Source organism: Lynx rufus, unplaced genomic scaffold, assembly GCF_022079265.1.
Source record: "Lynx rufus isolate CCGP_SWC_20201006 ecotype Redwood Valley unplaced genomic scaffold, mLynRuf1.p SCAF_29, whole genome shotgun sequence".
NCBI classification, from domain to species: domain Eukaryota; kingdom Metazoa; phylum Chordata; class Mammalia; order Carnivora; family Felidae; genus Lynx; species Lynx rufus.
This window is the reverse complement of record NW_025814844.1, coordinates 6,070,892-6,088,600: the sequence shown is the minus strand read 5'-3', so window position 1 is coordinate 6,088,600 and position 17,709 is coordinate 6,070,892. Positions and strand designations below refer to the sequence as shown.

The window sequence follows — 17,709 nt, the reverse complement described above, 5'->3', positions numbered from 1 at the left end:
TTTTTGGGGCACCTGGGTGGCTCAGTTAAGCGTCAGACTTTGGCTCAGGCTCAGGTCATGATCTCAGTGTTGGTGAGTTGGAGCTGCGTGGGGCTCTGTGCTGACAGCTCAGAGCCTGGAACCTGCTTCGGATTCTGTGTCTCCCTCTCTCTCTGCCCCTCCCCCATTCACACTCTGTCTCTCTAAACAAGTAAATAAACTTAAAAAAATTCTTTTTTTCAAATGTTTATTTATTTGTTTTGAGGGGGTGGGGGGCAGGAAGAGAAGAAGACAGAGAATCCCAAGCAGGATATGTGCCTCTTGGCCTCGAACTCACAAACAGTGAGATCATGCCCTGATCTGAAGTCAGATGCTTAACCAACTGAGCCACACAGGTGACCCCAAAATACTTAAATTTTCTTAAAGTATCTTTGTTATCTTTACTGTAGCCTCTTTGGGAAAGCTTTTCTGGTTACTGAAGATTCATTTATGTCTTCATAACTAAAACTGTTAAAGCTAAACGTTTCTTTTTAAATGAGTGAGACTGCTTAATTTAAAAGGAGTTTTTAATGGTTTTCTGTGATCCTTGATTCATCACAGAGTTACATACTGAGTTGATTTTTTTTCTTTTGTATTTCCAATACTCGGGTCCAAAGCACGTTAGAAGCATTTTTTTTTTTTTTAGAAACATTCATCCTAACCGTAGTTTTCTTGTGCTGTAAAGAAAATTACAGTGTACATTTCCAAAGATGTTTATGACCAAACATTCAATAATGTGATTTTGGAAGACACGTAAAGTGACTAGGAAGGAATAAATTGCTTGGTGAGCCACACATGGTTGTCATTCATCATGATTTACACATGGAAACCCATTGCTATTTTTTTCTTGACTTAACAATAGTCATAAAGCAAACGGTTTCCATATATGTTTGCTCTCTTGACCTTCAGTGAGGTTTTTGAGATCCTAAATGCCATATATTAAATTTGCCTGGAATTTTCTCCTGGAAAATAAGAAATTGTCTGTTTGAAAATTGAAAAGGTGCAAATGCTGACTAAAAGGTTGGTTTCAGGATGTGATCTCATTTTCCTTAGTTTTCAGTCTCCTGAAAAGAATGCTGACATGAGCTATGAAGAATAGAGATGTTTTGATATATTTTGAGGCCTATTTGCTCTGTAAAATGTCTTAATTTATGTGGGTAAGTTTGTTTTATTAAGGCAAGGATTTTTCAGTTGTTTCTGTAGTAAAATGGAAAGAAAGGAAAATATTAGCTGGCATACTGTTACCTGGCATTCAACCAGTTTTAGCAGTAATTTTTACCAAGAAAGTCTTAGCCTGCACTTTTGTTATTTTAATAGTGCAGAAATAAAGCTTATCTTCAAGTTATTTCCCTCATGTCTTAGCTTCCTATAGCCTCTCCCTTTATATTCTATCAGTAAATTATAAATTATTAAGCATATTGCTAGAGTACATTATTCCATTACACTGACATGTAAAAGTACAAGCATCTATTAAGAGGGCATGAAATAGATTTAATCTTGAGGGCTACATAATCCAGGCAAGTTGAAGCGACTTTTAAATGGCCTTAGTTTTAACCTTCCATTAGTTCCCAGTAATCTTAAAGTATCACCACCCTTTCGTTCCAATTTAAAACACCTTGCAGATACCTGATGGTAAAAAGGCATAATGAACGCTCGAATGACTCAGACTGGATGCCATTGCATTGACATTCATTTCTGCATTATTTAGCATGATATACAGTAACTCATTTAATAAGCTATTTGGAAGCCTCGATAGATAGAAAAAGGAGAGACTTATTCTGTGAATAAATTTGTTACTTTCTAGTTTGCTTCTCCTGAGTTAAATAGATAATGTAAATACAAGCAACTAGAGAATAAAGGGACACTATGTATAATGTAAATTAATATTTGAAAGAAGCTTTATTTCTTGTGACTAAGTGGCAAGCTTTCTAAAACTAAAAAACAAAAAGTATCCTAAAAGCACCATGTGTACTCAGAAAATGTTCTCTTGTTCCAAAGACAGGACAGACAGGTTTTTATGGAGAAACCAGTCACAAAATAGATCTTTGGCAACTCTGATTTTCTAAATTTCCAAGTATGTTTGAGCTTTTCTGGATCAAGCATCCCAGTTTTATGATGAAGCATCTGTACTTTTCAGGAAGTCCCTTCCCTTTTAGTCCTTCTCTTTCTAATAGACTTAGCAAAGTTACCGAAGGTCTGCAGTAAATAAATTCAGGTTGATTGTACAGAGTTTTGAAGAACTAAAATACTACTACTTGCATGTATCATCAGGTCACAGGTATACATCAGGATCAAACTAATCTAATTTTCTAATTAGTTAGAAAATAGTACAAGTGTCGACTGCCAAAAATGCTGTGAAATAGCTAGGGAACTTTTAGAGAAGAAGAAAAAAGGAATTAAATATCAAGGGTGCAAAAAATCATGTCATACTAGAACATTGGAGTGACTCCAGTAGTCTAGAAATGTAATAAGATGAATTTAATAGGAATGAATATTATGTGCTATGTTAAATTTTTTTCAAAATGTATACAGTATCTTTGGGGCACCTGGGTAGCTCAGTGAGTTAAGCTTCCAACTTTGGCTCAGGTCATGATCTCATGGTTTGTGAGTTTGAGCCCCACGTTGGGCTCTGTGCTGACAGCTCAGAGCCTGGAGCCTGCTTTGGATTCTGGGTCTCCCTCTCTCTCTGCCCCTCCCCTGCTCACATTCTGTCTCTCTCTCAAAAATAAGTAAATAAATAAAAATAAAAATGTATATGGTATCTTATAAGCCAGGGAAAGCTAAGTAGGCAGTGGTGGCTACAGAATTCTCTTTACATTGGGTTTGTTTAGGAGTGGTTGTCTGGTGGCAAGGGGACTAGAGGAATTACCTGGGAGCTTCATTTGAGAAACAAGCTGTATTAATTAGCTTTTGTGGAGTGACAAATGACTCCAAAGTTTAGTGGCTTAAAGCAGTAACCATTTGTTTAGCTCCTATTTCTGTGGGTTGGCCATTTGGGCCCATATCAACTGTATGGTTTTTCTGGTCTCATTCTTATGTCCATTGTCAGCTGCTGGTTGGTTGGAGGCTGGATGAGAGAGGAAGGCGTCCAATGGACCAACTTGCCCATGTGGCCTTCTTCCAGGCTACACATGGCAGCTGGGAGAAGTTCTAAGAGGAGGAGTATAAGCACTCAGTGCCATGGAGACCCAGACTCAGAACTCACACGATGTCATTTCCACCAAATTCTGCTGATTAAAGCTAGTCTGGAAATAGACACTGTCCTTTGATAGGAAGAGCTGCAAAGTTACATTGCATACATTGCAAAGAGGGTGGGTGGACATAGGGAGGAAATAATCGCTGCCTTCTTTTAAATAGTCTGCTGCACCAAGCACACTCTTTTAATATGTTGTAGGTCAATAAAAATAGCAGTTTTTGAAAGACTCCACATATTGAGAAAGCACAGCTCCTGCTACAAGCTGGCTATTCATTTAATTTATACAATGAGTCTAATAGCTGAAAAGCAGGTTTTGTGCTTGTACTGAACTATTTTTCAAGGTAGTGTAGGGGGTAAAGTAATGGGTTATAAAGTAAAAGGTTTTCTTTGGTTTCACAATAAGATAAAAGCATCCAAAATAGATCACTGAATGCATCCAAAAGAAAATATAAATCTACTTGACATTGTAGATATTTATGTTCTTACAAACAGTTAATGATCTTGAATAAAAAATTGTGTGAAGAGTAAATGACTATAAATGCATATATGGGGGGGTTGTTGCAAAAAACTAACAGTTTTAAATATGGTTGTTTGAAATTTTAAGTTTGAACATCTATCTTATTTCCAGGAGCTCTGCCAGTGCCGACCTGGAGAAGGGAATTGTTCCTGCTGTAAGGAGTGTATGTTATGTCTTGGGACCCTTTGGGATGAGTGTTGTGATTGCGTTGGTAAGTTGACATGCAGTAAAGTTTAAAGTTTCTCGTCACAGAATCCTTGACTTTAAGAGACTTTAAATAACGTAAGTATATTTTATGTGTATAGACTAGTGTGAGTATAAGCTGTAGTAGATGCATGGAACGTTAGTTGAATAGTATTTACATGTATGTGCATTTTTATTTTTATAGAAAAAGGTCTGGAAGGAAATTCAAAGTGCTTATTTTGGGGAAGTTGGAATGGAAGAACAATGGAAAAGTTTTTACTTTTTATTTTTAATTTTTCATAGTGTTGAATTTTTAATAAGAAGCATGTGTTGTAGTTGCAATTAAAATTAGGAGTTAGTATATTAAAAATAGGTTATCTTCCCTTTATGTAAGACTTCAGTAAAAGATCCTTGAGAAACTGAAAGCTTTTTTAAGGGCTTTCTGAGGAATGGTCTCCAAGAGGTATTAAGTGAAAAAAAAAAAAAAGCAAGGTGTATGAAAGTGTGTTTATGGAATGTTATCACTTGTGTTTTAGAAAGAAAACTTACATGTGTAGACTGTTGACAGGGGAAACATTCATCATTCTCCAACCAGTGAACCCTTTTCCATCCTCTGAAACCACAGTTCAGGTGTCCCCTTGTCTCACAAACACCCTTTTTTTGACTGAGATAAGATCCACTATGTTGTTCAGATTGTCTGCTTCTGTTGAGTTGTGTATTGCGTGCTACTATGATTGTTTTGCGTGTCTCTTCCAACAGTATAAACTCCTTCAGATCAAGGATGGTGTCATACTGATCTTTTAAAATTAAGTTCTATTTTAGGGGCGCCTGGGTGGCGCAGTCGGTTAAGCGTCCAACTTCAGCCAGGTCACGATCTCGTAGTCCGTGAGTTCGAGCCCCGCGTCAGGCTCTGGGCTGATGGCTCGGAGCCTGGAGCCTGTTTCCGATTCTGTGTCTCCCTCTCTCTCTGCCCCTCCCCCATTCATGCTCTGTCTCTCTCTGTCCCAAAAATAAATAAAAACGTTGAAAAAAAATTTTTTTTAATTAAGTTCTATTTTTATCAAAGTGGGATGTATGCACATACCTAAGGTACATGCACATTATACTTAAACAACCCCCTGGCGTCTTCTTCCCAATCCTTTGATCTCCTGCATCAGAGACAACAACTTCTGGCTCTTCGGTATTATGTTATTTCCATAATTTTAAATAATGTCCTTATGCTGTTCTCTTGATTCTTTGAATTTAGAAACTGCTAGTTGACTTCTTATTATGGTAGATGATAATTTAGCTCTTGTATTTCTTATCTTCCCAGGATAGTTTTATCACTACTTCTAGTTAAATCAGTAATTACTTTAGCAATTCATTGAATAAATTAGTGTTACATACTAGTTTGATGCATGATAGTATGGAAACTCATTTATTAAATGGGCAATCCTATTATCTGTCTTTTTGTATTGAAGTATACTTCCTAAATGATTTCTTAATCTTCTAAACTTCGTATCAGTGTTTGAAATTTTGGCTTTCATTTTTGATTTCCAAGAGCCCTTCTCTGCTTGTCCTTTCTAGGGAGCATATTTTTCTTGTGTTATAGATAAGATATTTTTTTATCTTTCTGGGACTGTTAATTATGGAGGTCAGTTGCTGTTGAAGTTTTCCCTTCTGCTCTTTGCATGGTTTCCATTTCTTCAAATGCCTGCTGATCCTTGGCCATCTATTGATACATATAAGTTAGGTACTCTAATAATGCTAATCGGGAGCCTTGTGCTCATAGACAGGGCGTGGAATCAAGTTTGCCTCCCTCTCAGATGGTTGCAGTCTTTTTCACTGAGGAACCCTCTGCCTGAGGATCTATAGATTTTTCTCTTTGGGATCATACAGCTTTTCAGGGAAGAATCTTTGAGTGTCTGGTCTGGGGTAGGAGTGGGTGATATGGCTTCAAATGTTCTGGGGTCCTGAGGGGTGATGTCAGTATTCAGAAAGCATGCTATAATTTTCTTTCTTTCTTTCTTTCTTTCTTTCTTTCTTTCTTTCTTTCTTTCTTTCTCTCTCTCTCTCTCTCTCTCTCTCTCTCTCTTTCTTTCCTTCCTTCTTTCTTTCCACCCTCATCTCCACCCTCTACAATTTTTGGTATTCCCAGTCCAAGGCCTCGTTGCTTTAATTTCTCTAGGGAATAAACTGTCTCATCTTCTACAGTTGTGGGAAAAGAGAGGCAGGGACCAATTTGGAGGCATAACTATTCTCAGAATAAGCTTGCTTCTGCCTTACTTGTTTGTCTGCAACTCCTGAGTCTTCCTAGAATTTTGTGGTGTCCACAAAATCTGTGACCTGTGAGGGAGACTGCTTACTCTGCCACATTGAACTTGTACATTGAACTCATAGGTTCCTCCAAGGAACCTACACTGAACCTACATTGAACTCGTAGGTTCCTCCAAGATGGAGTTAGTGTTTCACTTTCTTGTTTTTCCTTATTGTTTTGTAGTGAATTCTGAGAGAACTGGGGCAGAGGTGTCTTTTCTTCTGTCATCTTAGATTCATCTTGCTATCTCTAACAGCTAGTATAGTGTCTGGTACATAGAAGGTACTCCAGTGTTTTACGACTGTCAGATAAACGAGTTCTTACTGCATTATTCTCCCAAGATGGACAGTTTATGTCCTTGATGGTCATAATTTTTTAAATTTTGTTAGGGGAAAAAAGAAGCTTTGAATTATTTTAGGACGTTAAATGTAAGTTTATTTAATATACAATGAAAGTAGAAAAGAGAAAACAAGTCCCTTAACCCCTAAATACATATATAAGCATTTAATTTAACATGGATACTAAATACACAAGTACACTTTTAGCATTGCCTGAAATAATGTGTGTGTGTGTATATGTGTGTTGTGTGTGTTTTACACATCACACAATGGTAACAGTGCCATTAATCTTCTTTTTAAAAGATTTTTTTCACACCCAACCTGGAGATCAAGAGTCTTATGCTTTGGGGCACCTGGGTGGCTCAGTCAGTAAAGGGTCCAGCTTCGGCCCAGGTCATAATCTCGCAATTTGTGAGTTCGAATCCCAAATCAGGCTCAGTGCTTGACAGTTCAGGGCCTGAAGCCTGCTTCAGATTCTGTGGCTCCCTCTCTCTGCCCCTCCCTGCTTGTTCTCTCTCTCTTTCTCAAAAATAAATAAATAGACACTTAAAAAATAAAAAAAGTCTCATGCTCCACAACTGACCCAGACAGGCACCTCCATTCATTTAGCCACTAATATGAAGAGCCTCTTTTCTAGGAAAAGAGTTCTGTAATTCTTCTACTGAGAAAGAGTACTTATACACAGTCGTATCTCTACAATTCTAGAAGCAACTGGTATGCTTCTGGGCTAGTTCCCATTTAAAAACATGTAATATTTACCCCTAAGGATTTAATAACTAGTTTTGAACCTTGAGTTCATAACATAACTTAACCTTTCCTTTAAAATTCAGTTAATCTTGGGGTGCCTAGGTGGCTCGGTCATTTGGGCGTCTGACTCTTGATTTCAGCTCAGGTCATGTTCTCATGATCGTGGGTTCAAGTCCTGCAACAGGATGGTGCAGAGCTTGCTTGAGATTCTTTCTCCCTCTCTCTCTGCCCCTCTCCCCCAAATAAATAAATAAACTTAAAAATTTTTAAATAAAAATCAGTTAATCTTTCTGCTCTCTAGGAGAACATTTCCATATTTTAGTTCTTTTTGTACAGCAGTATTCTCTTCCTTACAAGCAGTTCTCTTCCACACTAGGCTCTTGTAATGTCCTCTCTAAACCTGTGGCCACTTCTCCCTTCTTAACTGAAACACTCCCCATACTTTTCATGGGTGGGGCACAGGCCTCTGAGAGGACCCAAATTAGAGTGCAGCCTTCCCTTAGAGTCTCATTCTGTGGACCTTTAGCACATACTTTGTCTAGCAGGCTCTCTCCAGCAACCTTGTATAAGAGAATTCGTTTCTCTTTCTGGATTTTCTGTTCAGTTGCCTTAAGGGTAACCACCACAACTCATTTTCATCCTTGCTGTTCAACACATTCCTCAAATCCTGTGGTTTGAGTATCATAGATCCCTACCTACAGCTTTTGTTTTGTTTTTAGTGTTTGTTTTGTTTTTACTTTTCCAAATATACACAAAAATAGAGAGTGCAGTGAACTTCTGTGTACCTGCTCCCTAGCTTTGGCAGCCATACTGGTTTTATCCATTCCTTCATCTGTCTGTATCTCTCACCCCCCCACCTTTTTTTTGTTGGACTATTATGAAGTGATTTCACTACATCTCCAAAGTACCTTAGCTATTCATCTCAAAAAAATAAAATAAAATTTCTTACACAATACAACGTCATTACCACATCTACAATAACCAGTAAATACTTCCTTAACACCTAATACCCAGTCCATATTCAGATTGCCCTAATTGACTAAATGTTGTTTATAGTTGTTTTAGTCGACTCAAGGTCCATAGTCCTCTTACTGTAGTAAGCTGTAGAGTTTCTTATGTTTCTAAACAGGTTTCTTATGTATTGTAAAATAATTCTTCCTCCCCTCATCATCACCTTTTAAAATTCTATTGACTGGAGTGCCTAGGTGGCTCAGTCAGTTAAACCTCCAACTCCTGATTTCAGTCAGGTCATGATCTCATGGTTCATGAATTCGAGCCCCACACTGGGCTCTGAACTGACAGTGTGAAAGCTGCTTGGGATTCTCTCTCTCCCCCTCTCTCTGCTCCTCCCCTACTCACTCTCTCTCTCTCTCAAAAAAATAAACTAAAACAACAACAACCACAAAATTTTTTTAAATTCCATTGACTTGTTGAAGAAACTAGTGAGTTATGATGGAAAATGTATCACATTTTGGATTTGACTGATTGCCTCTCACATTTATTTAACTTGTTTTTTTGTCCTATTTCCTATAGATTGAAGATTAGATCTAAAGACTGATTAGATTCAGGCTCAGTTAAGGAGGGTGGAATACAGTGGTAAATTATACTCCATAATATCTGGTTGTCCTGCTTTTAGTGATGTTCAAAACAATTGGTGGGTTCAGATGGTGAAAATCTGATCCTTTTGTGGGAAGTTTTCCATCAGGCTTTCACTTTGTAGTTTCACCCTTCAAACTGATAACCTTTGCCATTATCAGTTTCATTAAATAATGACCTTCTATTATTATCTTTCCTTCTGCATTTATTAGCTGGAATTATTCTGTATAGAACTTTCTTACATCTACTACAGTCCTTTGGTTACCCTGAAATAAAAGATATTTAAGTGAAATGTGAAATAAATATGTAATTCTCCATCTTTGTTCATTTTTAGAGTATTGACTTCATGCACTAGCAAATTCCAATAGCATTTAATACATTTTGGCTTTGCTTTTTGGTAGGTTTTGTAGGGATGGGGATGTTTTAAGTATCATTGTAAACTCATGACTTTTCTAATATGTTTAGTGTTTTAATCAGTTGCTGTCATTATTCTTTTTGCTCAAATGGTCTCATCTTTGATTAGTAGGAACCTCTTTAACTTGGTTCTTGAGTCCTTCTGATATGGTTTCTGTCCTTTTTGTTAGCTTCAGACAGGCTGTCCCAGGCTCATGTTATACATTCTCTGCCTCACTTATGGAATTAGCCATTTCCCTGGGGGGCTTTGGTTTCCAATAGAAGAAAATGGTAGGTAGAGACCACAGTCTTGGCAATAGGACTACATGTTGCTATTACTAGCTTTTTACTAGTCCTTTTTCATGGACAGAGCTAATAAATAGCTACAAGGGAAAACCTTTTTGAGTTTGTAGTAATATTGCCAATTCAAATTTAAGGTGACAGGATCTTCTTTTGATTTTACATCTGTAACTCTTCCACGCTGAAATTTTTGGTTTCTGACAACATTAATAGAATGACTTATAATACATCAACAAGACTATTAAGTGGCAGTTAAGATTGCTTTGTCCTTGCATATACACTGAGGATGTAAGCTAAAATACTGTCTTCCAAAGTCAGAGTAATTTTCTGTGAGTGGTTATGTGACCAATTTGATATAAAGTTAGGTTCATTTGCATTAATTTGTTTTCAGTTTTTAGGGATTATTTATTTTCTTTTTTTTTAAGGTTTATTTATTTATTTTAGAGAGAGCAGAGAGAGGGAGAGAGAGAGAATCCTGAGCAGGCTCCACACTGTCAGCACAGACCTTGATGTGGGACTTGAATGCATGAACTGTGAGATCATGACCTGAGTCAGGGGTTTAACTGATTGAGCCACCCAGGTGCCTCTGTTTATTTCCTTTTTTGAATTTTTTTGTGCTTTGATTATGTAAAATATTTACACAATTAGAAAGACAAATGTATATAACAGTGGCAAAACGGCTCATTTCCATCTCTGTCACCTCCACTCTATTCCTTCCCTCAACTATAGACAAGGTGACCACATAATTTTTTATCCAAATTAGGACAATATTTTTTAAAGTTTATTTTGAGAGAGAGAGAGAGAGAGAGGGAGGGAGGGAAAGAAAGAATCCCAGGCAGGGTCCTTTCAGTGCACAACCCCGTGCGGGGCTCAATTTCACCAATCCCAAGATTATGACCTGAGCTGAAATCAAGAGTCAGACACTTAACCAACTGAGCCACCCAGGCACCCTTCAATCAAAACCTAGAAACTAGGATATTTTTGAGAATTAAACTAGGACAATAGGATAAACCTGAACTTGAATTGACTCAAATTGGCGCAAGGAAATTGGGATGGATGGTTTCATCCTATCTATAACCATTTTTTAAAACCTTCATAGGCATTCATATTTTGTTAAAATATTCATTTGTTACATAAAACATTATGCTTCATGCTTTTTTCTTTCTTTTTATTTATTTTTTTTTTTACATTTATTTTTTGAGAGACAGAGCACAAGTTGGGGAGAGGCAGAGAGAGAAGGAGACACAGAATCCGAAGCAGGCTCCAGGCTCCGAGCTGTCAACACAGAGCCTGATGCGGGGCTCAAACTCACAAACTGTGAGATCATGACCTGAGCTGAAGTCGGATGTTTAACCGACTGCGCCACCCTGGCGCCCCTCTTGTTTTTTCATTTTTTAAAAGTTTGTTTATTTGTTTGTTTGTTTTGAAAAAGAGAGTGAGAATGAGAGAGCATATGGGAAGAGCAGAGAGGGGGTTAGAGAGAGAATCCCTGCTGTCAGGGCAGAGCCCTATGTGGAGCTCGAACTCAGGAACCAACAGATCAAGCCCTGAGCCAAAATCAAGAGTCAGACACTTAGCCAAATAGCCATCCAGGCACCCCTGTTTTTTCATTTAATTGAATATCCTGGAACTTCTTTCATATTAATATTGTTTTGGCTACCTACATAGAACCCCAACATTTTATGTACTCATTTGTTGATAGATGGACATTGGGTTATTTCTAATCTTTTACCATTACAAACAACACTATAATGAATAATCTTGTGTAGTCAAGTCAATGTAATATTGCTAGATATTGTCAAATTCTCCTCCAAAAGAGCTGTAACATTTGGTTTCTCGTGAAGGCAATATAACAGAACACCTGCTCCCTTACAACATTACCAAAGGTTTATGTTGTCAAACTTTTGCTGCTATTGTTACCAAAGTTTTGGATTTTTGTTAATTTGATAGGTAAGAAATGGTATATTTTTAAAATTTCACTATCTCGTATTACCAGTGAGATTGAGCATCTATTCATATGCTTAAGGATGATTTATATTTATTTTTTTTGTGCATTGTTTGTTCATATCTTTTGCCCATTTTGCTACTAGATTATTGGTATTTTTGTTCATTATTTAGAAGCTTAAAAATATATTCGGTATATAACCCCAACATCTGTGTTATAAATTATAATTTTGTTTCACAGCTGATCATTTGTATTTTAACTTTCTTTGTTATTTTTTATCCTGAGAAGTTTTTTATTTTATTTTGTCAACTCTATCAGTGTTTGTTTCTAGATTTTGAGTCATAATCAGGATTTCCCTGTGCTCCCAGATAATACTTGTATGGTTTTATTTGTTTATCTACATCTAGCTGTCTAATACATTTGGAATTCACCCTGGTTTTATGTATGAACTATGGATCCAGTTTTTTTCTTTTTCAAATAACTACCACTATTTATTTAAATATTATTTATAAAGGCGTAAAGCTATTTAAAAGGCTGTCTCCCACTGTTTTTTTTTTTTTAATTTTTTTTTTTTCAACGTTTATTTATTTTTGGGACAGAGAGAGACAGAGCATGAACGGGGGAGGGGCAGACAGAGAGGGAAACACAGAATCAGAAACAGGCTCCAGGCTCTGAGCCATCAGCCCAGAGCCTGACGCGGGGCTCAAACTCACAGACCGTGAGATCATGACCTGGCTGAAGTCAGACGCTTAACCAACTGCGCCACCCAGGCGCCCCTCTCCCACTGGTTTAAGATGCCACCTTTATCATATGCACTTTGCTTTATTTCTGGGTTTTCTCTGCTATGCCATCCATCTCTGTGTCTGTTCGTGCATCAAAACCACACTGTTTTGGGGCACCTGGCTGGCCCAGTCAGTAGCGCATATGACTCTTGGTGTTGTGAGTTTGAGCCTCATGTTGGGTGGAAAGATTACTTAAAAATAAAATCTTTTAAAAAATTGGAGAAAACCACATTGTTGTATTTATAGAGGCCTTGTACATATCTTAATATCTATGAAGGCTCGGTATCCATCCGTCGTTCTTCTACCCAGAGTGAATTAATTTCAAGTATACACGTGTACACACTACAGTTGATAAGAGGATTCTTTTCTTCCCTTTCGACGTGCAAGAGACTTCCCAAACAGGCTTAGCTCTTGAAAACTGATTCTTGGGGTGCCTGGGTGGCTCAGTCGGTTGAGCGGCCAACTTCGGCTCAGATCATGATCTCACGGTCCGTGAGTTCGAGCCCTGCGTCGGGCTCTGTGCTGATGGCTCAGAGCCTGGAGCCTGTTTCAGGTTTTGTGTCTCCCTCTCTCTGACCCTCCCCTGTTCATGCTCTGTCTCTCTCTGTTTCAAAAATAAATAAGCGTTAAAAAAAAAAAAAAGAAAGAAAACTGATTCTTCCGAAAGTTATTAATATATTAAACACAAAGAACGCTGACTTCATTAATTAGGCTACTTTTTGTTTTCCCTGAGTTTTTTTTGTTTTTTGTTTTTTGGGTTTTTTTGCCCTAAAGTACAGAAACAGACCATTGACAATATTCAGTTTTGTGTAAATGAAATGCTCTATTTTATATTCTGGATTTGGCATTAGCCTGTACTTTTAGAATAATGTGCAGCAGAAACAAGCAGGCCTAACTATTGTTCTATAATTTCACATAAATGGAATCATACAGTATCACATAGTGGTTTAAAATGCATTTTAGAAAATTATTAAATGATGTGTAATATAATAGACTCTTTACTTAAACCTTAAAAGTAAAATTATCCTTTTTTTTTTTTTTTTTTTTTTGCAAGCAAAAAGAGGTTTATTTGGGAATAGCAGAGAATTGCAATTTGGGACATGCAAGCTACAGCAAAACCATAGGCAAGTCTGGAGAACAAAGGAGAGGAACACTCTTGTATGGAGGACAGGGAGGAGTTGGGGGTACTCTTGTAAACAAAGTCTGCTGGAGTAAACTAAGAGTTGAAAGTGCAGTGGCTTCTCACTGGCTGAGTTGAGACAGTCTCTCATTATCTGGGCCGTTGCTGGGGGAGAAGAAAACCTTCCTCCTTCTGGGGTAGCAAAGTATAGGCTTCTTCTTATAGGGATTGCCACGGGCTGTAAGGAGTGGTTTGGTGTGAGAGCTCTCCTTTCTGGCCTCCTGACTAAAATGTGAAGTTTTCTTTTATTAATTTAAGAAATTTAAGAAAATTTTAACTTTGAGCCGTGTTTGATGTGCATTTAAAAATTGAATTCATGGCCAATGTTAAATTATAAGAAAAAATGAGTAACTTTCACCAGTGAAGAAAAAACATAGCAACCATCAGCTTTTTCATTTTTGAACACTTTTTTTTAAGTTTATGTATTTATTTTGAGAGAGAAAGACAAAGCACATAAGTAGGGGAGGGGCAGAGAGAGAGGGAGAGAGAGAGAGAATCCCAATTAGGCTCCATGCTATCAAAGCCTCCCACACGGGCCCAATCCCATGAATTGTGAGATCATGACCTCAGCCAAAATCAAGTTGGACACAGGGGCACCTGGGTAGCTCAGTTGGTTAAGTGTCAGACTTTGTCTCAGGTCATGGTTTATGGGCTCGAGCCCCGAGTTGGCTCTGTGCTGACAGCTCAGAGCCTGGAGCCTGCTTTGGATTCTGTGTCTTCCTCTCTCTGTCCCTCCCCAGTTCACACTCTGTGTGTGTCTCTCTCAAAAATAAACATTAAAAAGAAAAAAAAAAGTTGGATGCTTCACTGACCGAGCAACCCAGGTGCCCCTCTTTGAACACTTTAAACAAGTGAGATACTAAATATGTCTCATGGAACACTGGAATTCAGTGATGCACTGTTTTGATAATGTTGGTTTGGAAACACTAGATTCTTTCTGATACTGAGGCCACTTTCAGTACTTAATGAAAGTATTATATGCAAAACAAACAAACAAAAAAACAAAGGATGCCTGCGTGGCTCAGTCAGTTAAGCGTCCAACACTTGATTTCACCTTAGGTCATGATCTCAAGGTCTTGAGATACGGCTCCATGCTGGACAAAGAGCCTGCTTGGGATTCTCTCTCTCTCCTCTCTCTCTCTCTCTCTCTCTCTCTCTCTCTCTCTCTCTCTCTCCTTCTGCCCCCCTCCTCACAATCTTTCTCTCTCTCTCAAAAAAAAACAAAAACAAAAACAAAAAAAATATTATATGTTCCAAGACGAGGCTGGGAAGCCTGCTGAAAAACTGCTTACCAACAAAAACTTGTTGAAAGATAAATGCCACGCTATTTCAGAGATACCACATCTCACCCAGGTGAGAGAAAAGCCTAAGAGAACTGCAAAAGAAGGTGGGACCTGTTAGGTAAGAGGCAGCACCTGCAAAACCCAGGAAAACAAGATTAGGCAGCTATGCACTTGATACTTGGAACACAACCTTGAGCCTTAAGATAGGCTCTGCCACCCTGTAGATCACATGTTTCTTCTGTAATTCTGCTCCTTTATTTGCCTTATGAATTCCTTGAACTCTGACTTTGAATTCACGGCCACAGTTCTAGTACTAACTTCACTGGGTCTTGGCCTCTCCCTTTTGGGGCATCCACGCTTTTTGTTATGACTGTGCCTTTTTTTATTTAAAAAATCGTTTTAATGTTTATTTTTGAGAGAGGGAAGGAGAGAGAAACAGAGTGCAGGTGGGGGGAGGGCAGAGAGAGAGAGAAGATCTAGAAACCAAAGCAGGCTCCAGGCTCTGAGCTGTGAGTGCAGGGCTTAACATGGGGCTTGAACCCACAGACTGCAAGATCATGATCTGAGCCAAAGTCAGAGACTTAACCAAGTGAGCCAGCCCAGCACCCATAACTGTGACTTTTGTAGCTCAGATCAGATCTAGGTGTACTCATTGGCTACCACACAGATTTCTCTTTTGCTTCATACCAGCATGTTACTTTCTAATATTGAAGAACATATATGTGCTAAGAGTTCAACCAAAATACTAGTATAGGAAATTGGGGTTTTTTAGTTATTTTTGTTCATTTATTTTGAGAGACAGAGTGTAGGAGCGGCGAAAGAGAGGGAGAGAGAGAATCCCAAGCAGGCTCCATGCCGTTAGCATGGAGTCTGATGCTCAATTTCACAAACCATGAGATCATGACCTGAGTTGAAACCAAGAGTCGGATGCTTAACCTACTGAGCTACCTAGGTACCCCATTTTTAGTTATTTTTAGGTACGGTCAAATTATATTCCTAGTTCAGGAAGACATGAATAAAGCTAGAGTACAGCACAAAGTGCCTTGGTTGAAAATAAATGACTTTAGGTCCCTACCCTATGTTATCGTGTTTTTGTTTTAATTTTTGTTTACTTACTTTTTATTGAGGCGTAGTTGATGCACAGTGTTACATTAGTTTCAAGTGTACAAATAGTGATTTGACAACTCTGTACATTAAGCTCTGCTCCCCACAAGTGTAGCTACCATCTGTCACCATACAGTGCTATTAAAATACCATTGACTATATTTCCTATGCTGTATCATTCGTCCTTTTGCGACATGTTCATTCGATAACTGGAAGCCTGTACCTACCACTCCCCTTCCCCCATTTTTGCCCATCCCTCCGTCCTCCTCCCTTCTGGTAACCATCAGTTTGTTCTATGTGTTTGTGAGTCTGTTGTTGATTTTTTTTGTCTGTTTGTTTGATTTTTAGATTCCACATATAAGTGAAATCATATGGTATTTGTCTTTCTCTGACTTATTTTACTTAGCATAATAGCATCTAGGTCCAACCATGTTGCAATTCATTTTTATGGCTAATATTCCGTTGTGTATATGTAATACTCTTCTTCATCCATTCACCTACGAGTAGACACTTGGGTTGCTTCTATATTGTGCCTATTGTAAATAATGCTGCAATAAACATAGGGGTGCACGTGTCTTTTTGAATTAGTGTTTTCATTTTCTTTGATCCGGTAAGTGGGATTACTGGATCATATAGCATTTCTAATTTTAATTTTTTTAGTAACCTCCATACTGTTTCCAACAGTGGCTGCGTCAATTTACATTCCCAGCAACAGTGCATGAAGGTTCCCTTTTCTCCACATCCTTGCCAATACTTATTTCTTGTCTTTTTTTTTTAATTTATTTATTGTCTTTATTTATTTATTTATTTTGAGAGAGAGAGAGAGAGAGAGAGCATGCACGTGCAAGCAGGAGAGGGGCAGAGAGAGAGGGAGAGAGAGACATAATGTGACGTGGGGCTTGATCTCATGAACCATAAGATCATAACCTGAGCCGAAATCAAGAGTCAAATGCTTAACTGACTGAGCCACACAGGTGCCCCTTTTGTCTTTTTTTTTTTTAAACACCTTGTTCTTTTTTTTTTTTTAATTTTTTTTGAATGTTTATTATTTATTTTTGAGAGACAGACACAGAGCATGAGGAAGGGAGGGGCAGAGAGAGAGGGAGACACAGAAGCTGAAGCAGGCTCCAGGCTCTGAGCGGTCAGCACACAGCCCAACGTGGGGCTCGAACTCACGAACTATGAGATCATGACCTCAGCTGAAGTTGGACACTTAACCAACTGGACTACTCAAGTGCCCCTTGTCTTTTTGATAGTAGCCATTCTGACTAGTGGGAAGTGATATCTCATTGTGGTTTTCATTTCCATTTCCCTCATGGTTAGTGATGTTCAGCATCTTTTCTTGTGTGTTGGCCATTTGTATGTCTTCTTTGGAAAAATGTCTCTTCACGTCCTCTGCCCATTTTTAAACTGGATTATTTGTTTTTTAGGTGTTGAGTTGTATAAGTTCTTTATATATTTTGGATATCAACCCCTTATCAGTTATATTATTTATATATCTTCTCCCATTCACTAGGTTGCCTTTTTGTTGATGGCTTCCTTTGCTGGGTAAGATCTTTTTATTTTGGTGTAGTCCCACTAGTTTGTTTTTGCTTTCGTCTCCCTTGCCTCAGGAGACGTATCTAGAAAAATGTTGCTAAGGGCAACATGTCCAGGAGATTATTGTCTGTGTTTTCTTCTAGGAGCTTTCTGGTTTCAGGTCTCACACATAGATCTTTCACCCATTTTGAGTTTATTTTTGTATATTTTGTGAGGAAGCTAACCAGTTTCATTCTTTTGCGTGTAGCTCTCCAGTTTTCCCAGCACTGTTTATTGAAGAAACTTTCTTTTC

General features: G+C 38.1%; 1 protein-coding gene across 1 annotated transcript in view; it reads left to right on the top strand.

Annotated features, from left to right (window-relative positions):
- TWSG1 (twisted gastrulation BMP signaling modulator 1) overlaps positions 1 to 17,709 on the top strand; it is a 73,694-nt gene that overhangs the window by 32,686 nt on the left and 23,299 nt on the right. The window contains exon 3 of the mRNA XM_047090325.1: positions 3,843 to 3,942. Within this exon, the coding sequence (XP_046946281.1) occupies positions 3,843 to 3,942 (100 nt within the window). The remainder of the gene's footprint in view (positions 1 to 3,842; positions 3,943 to 17,709) is intronic.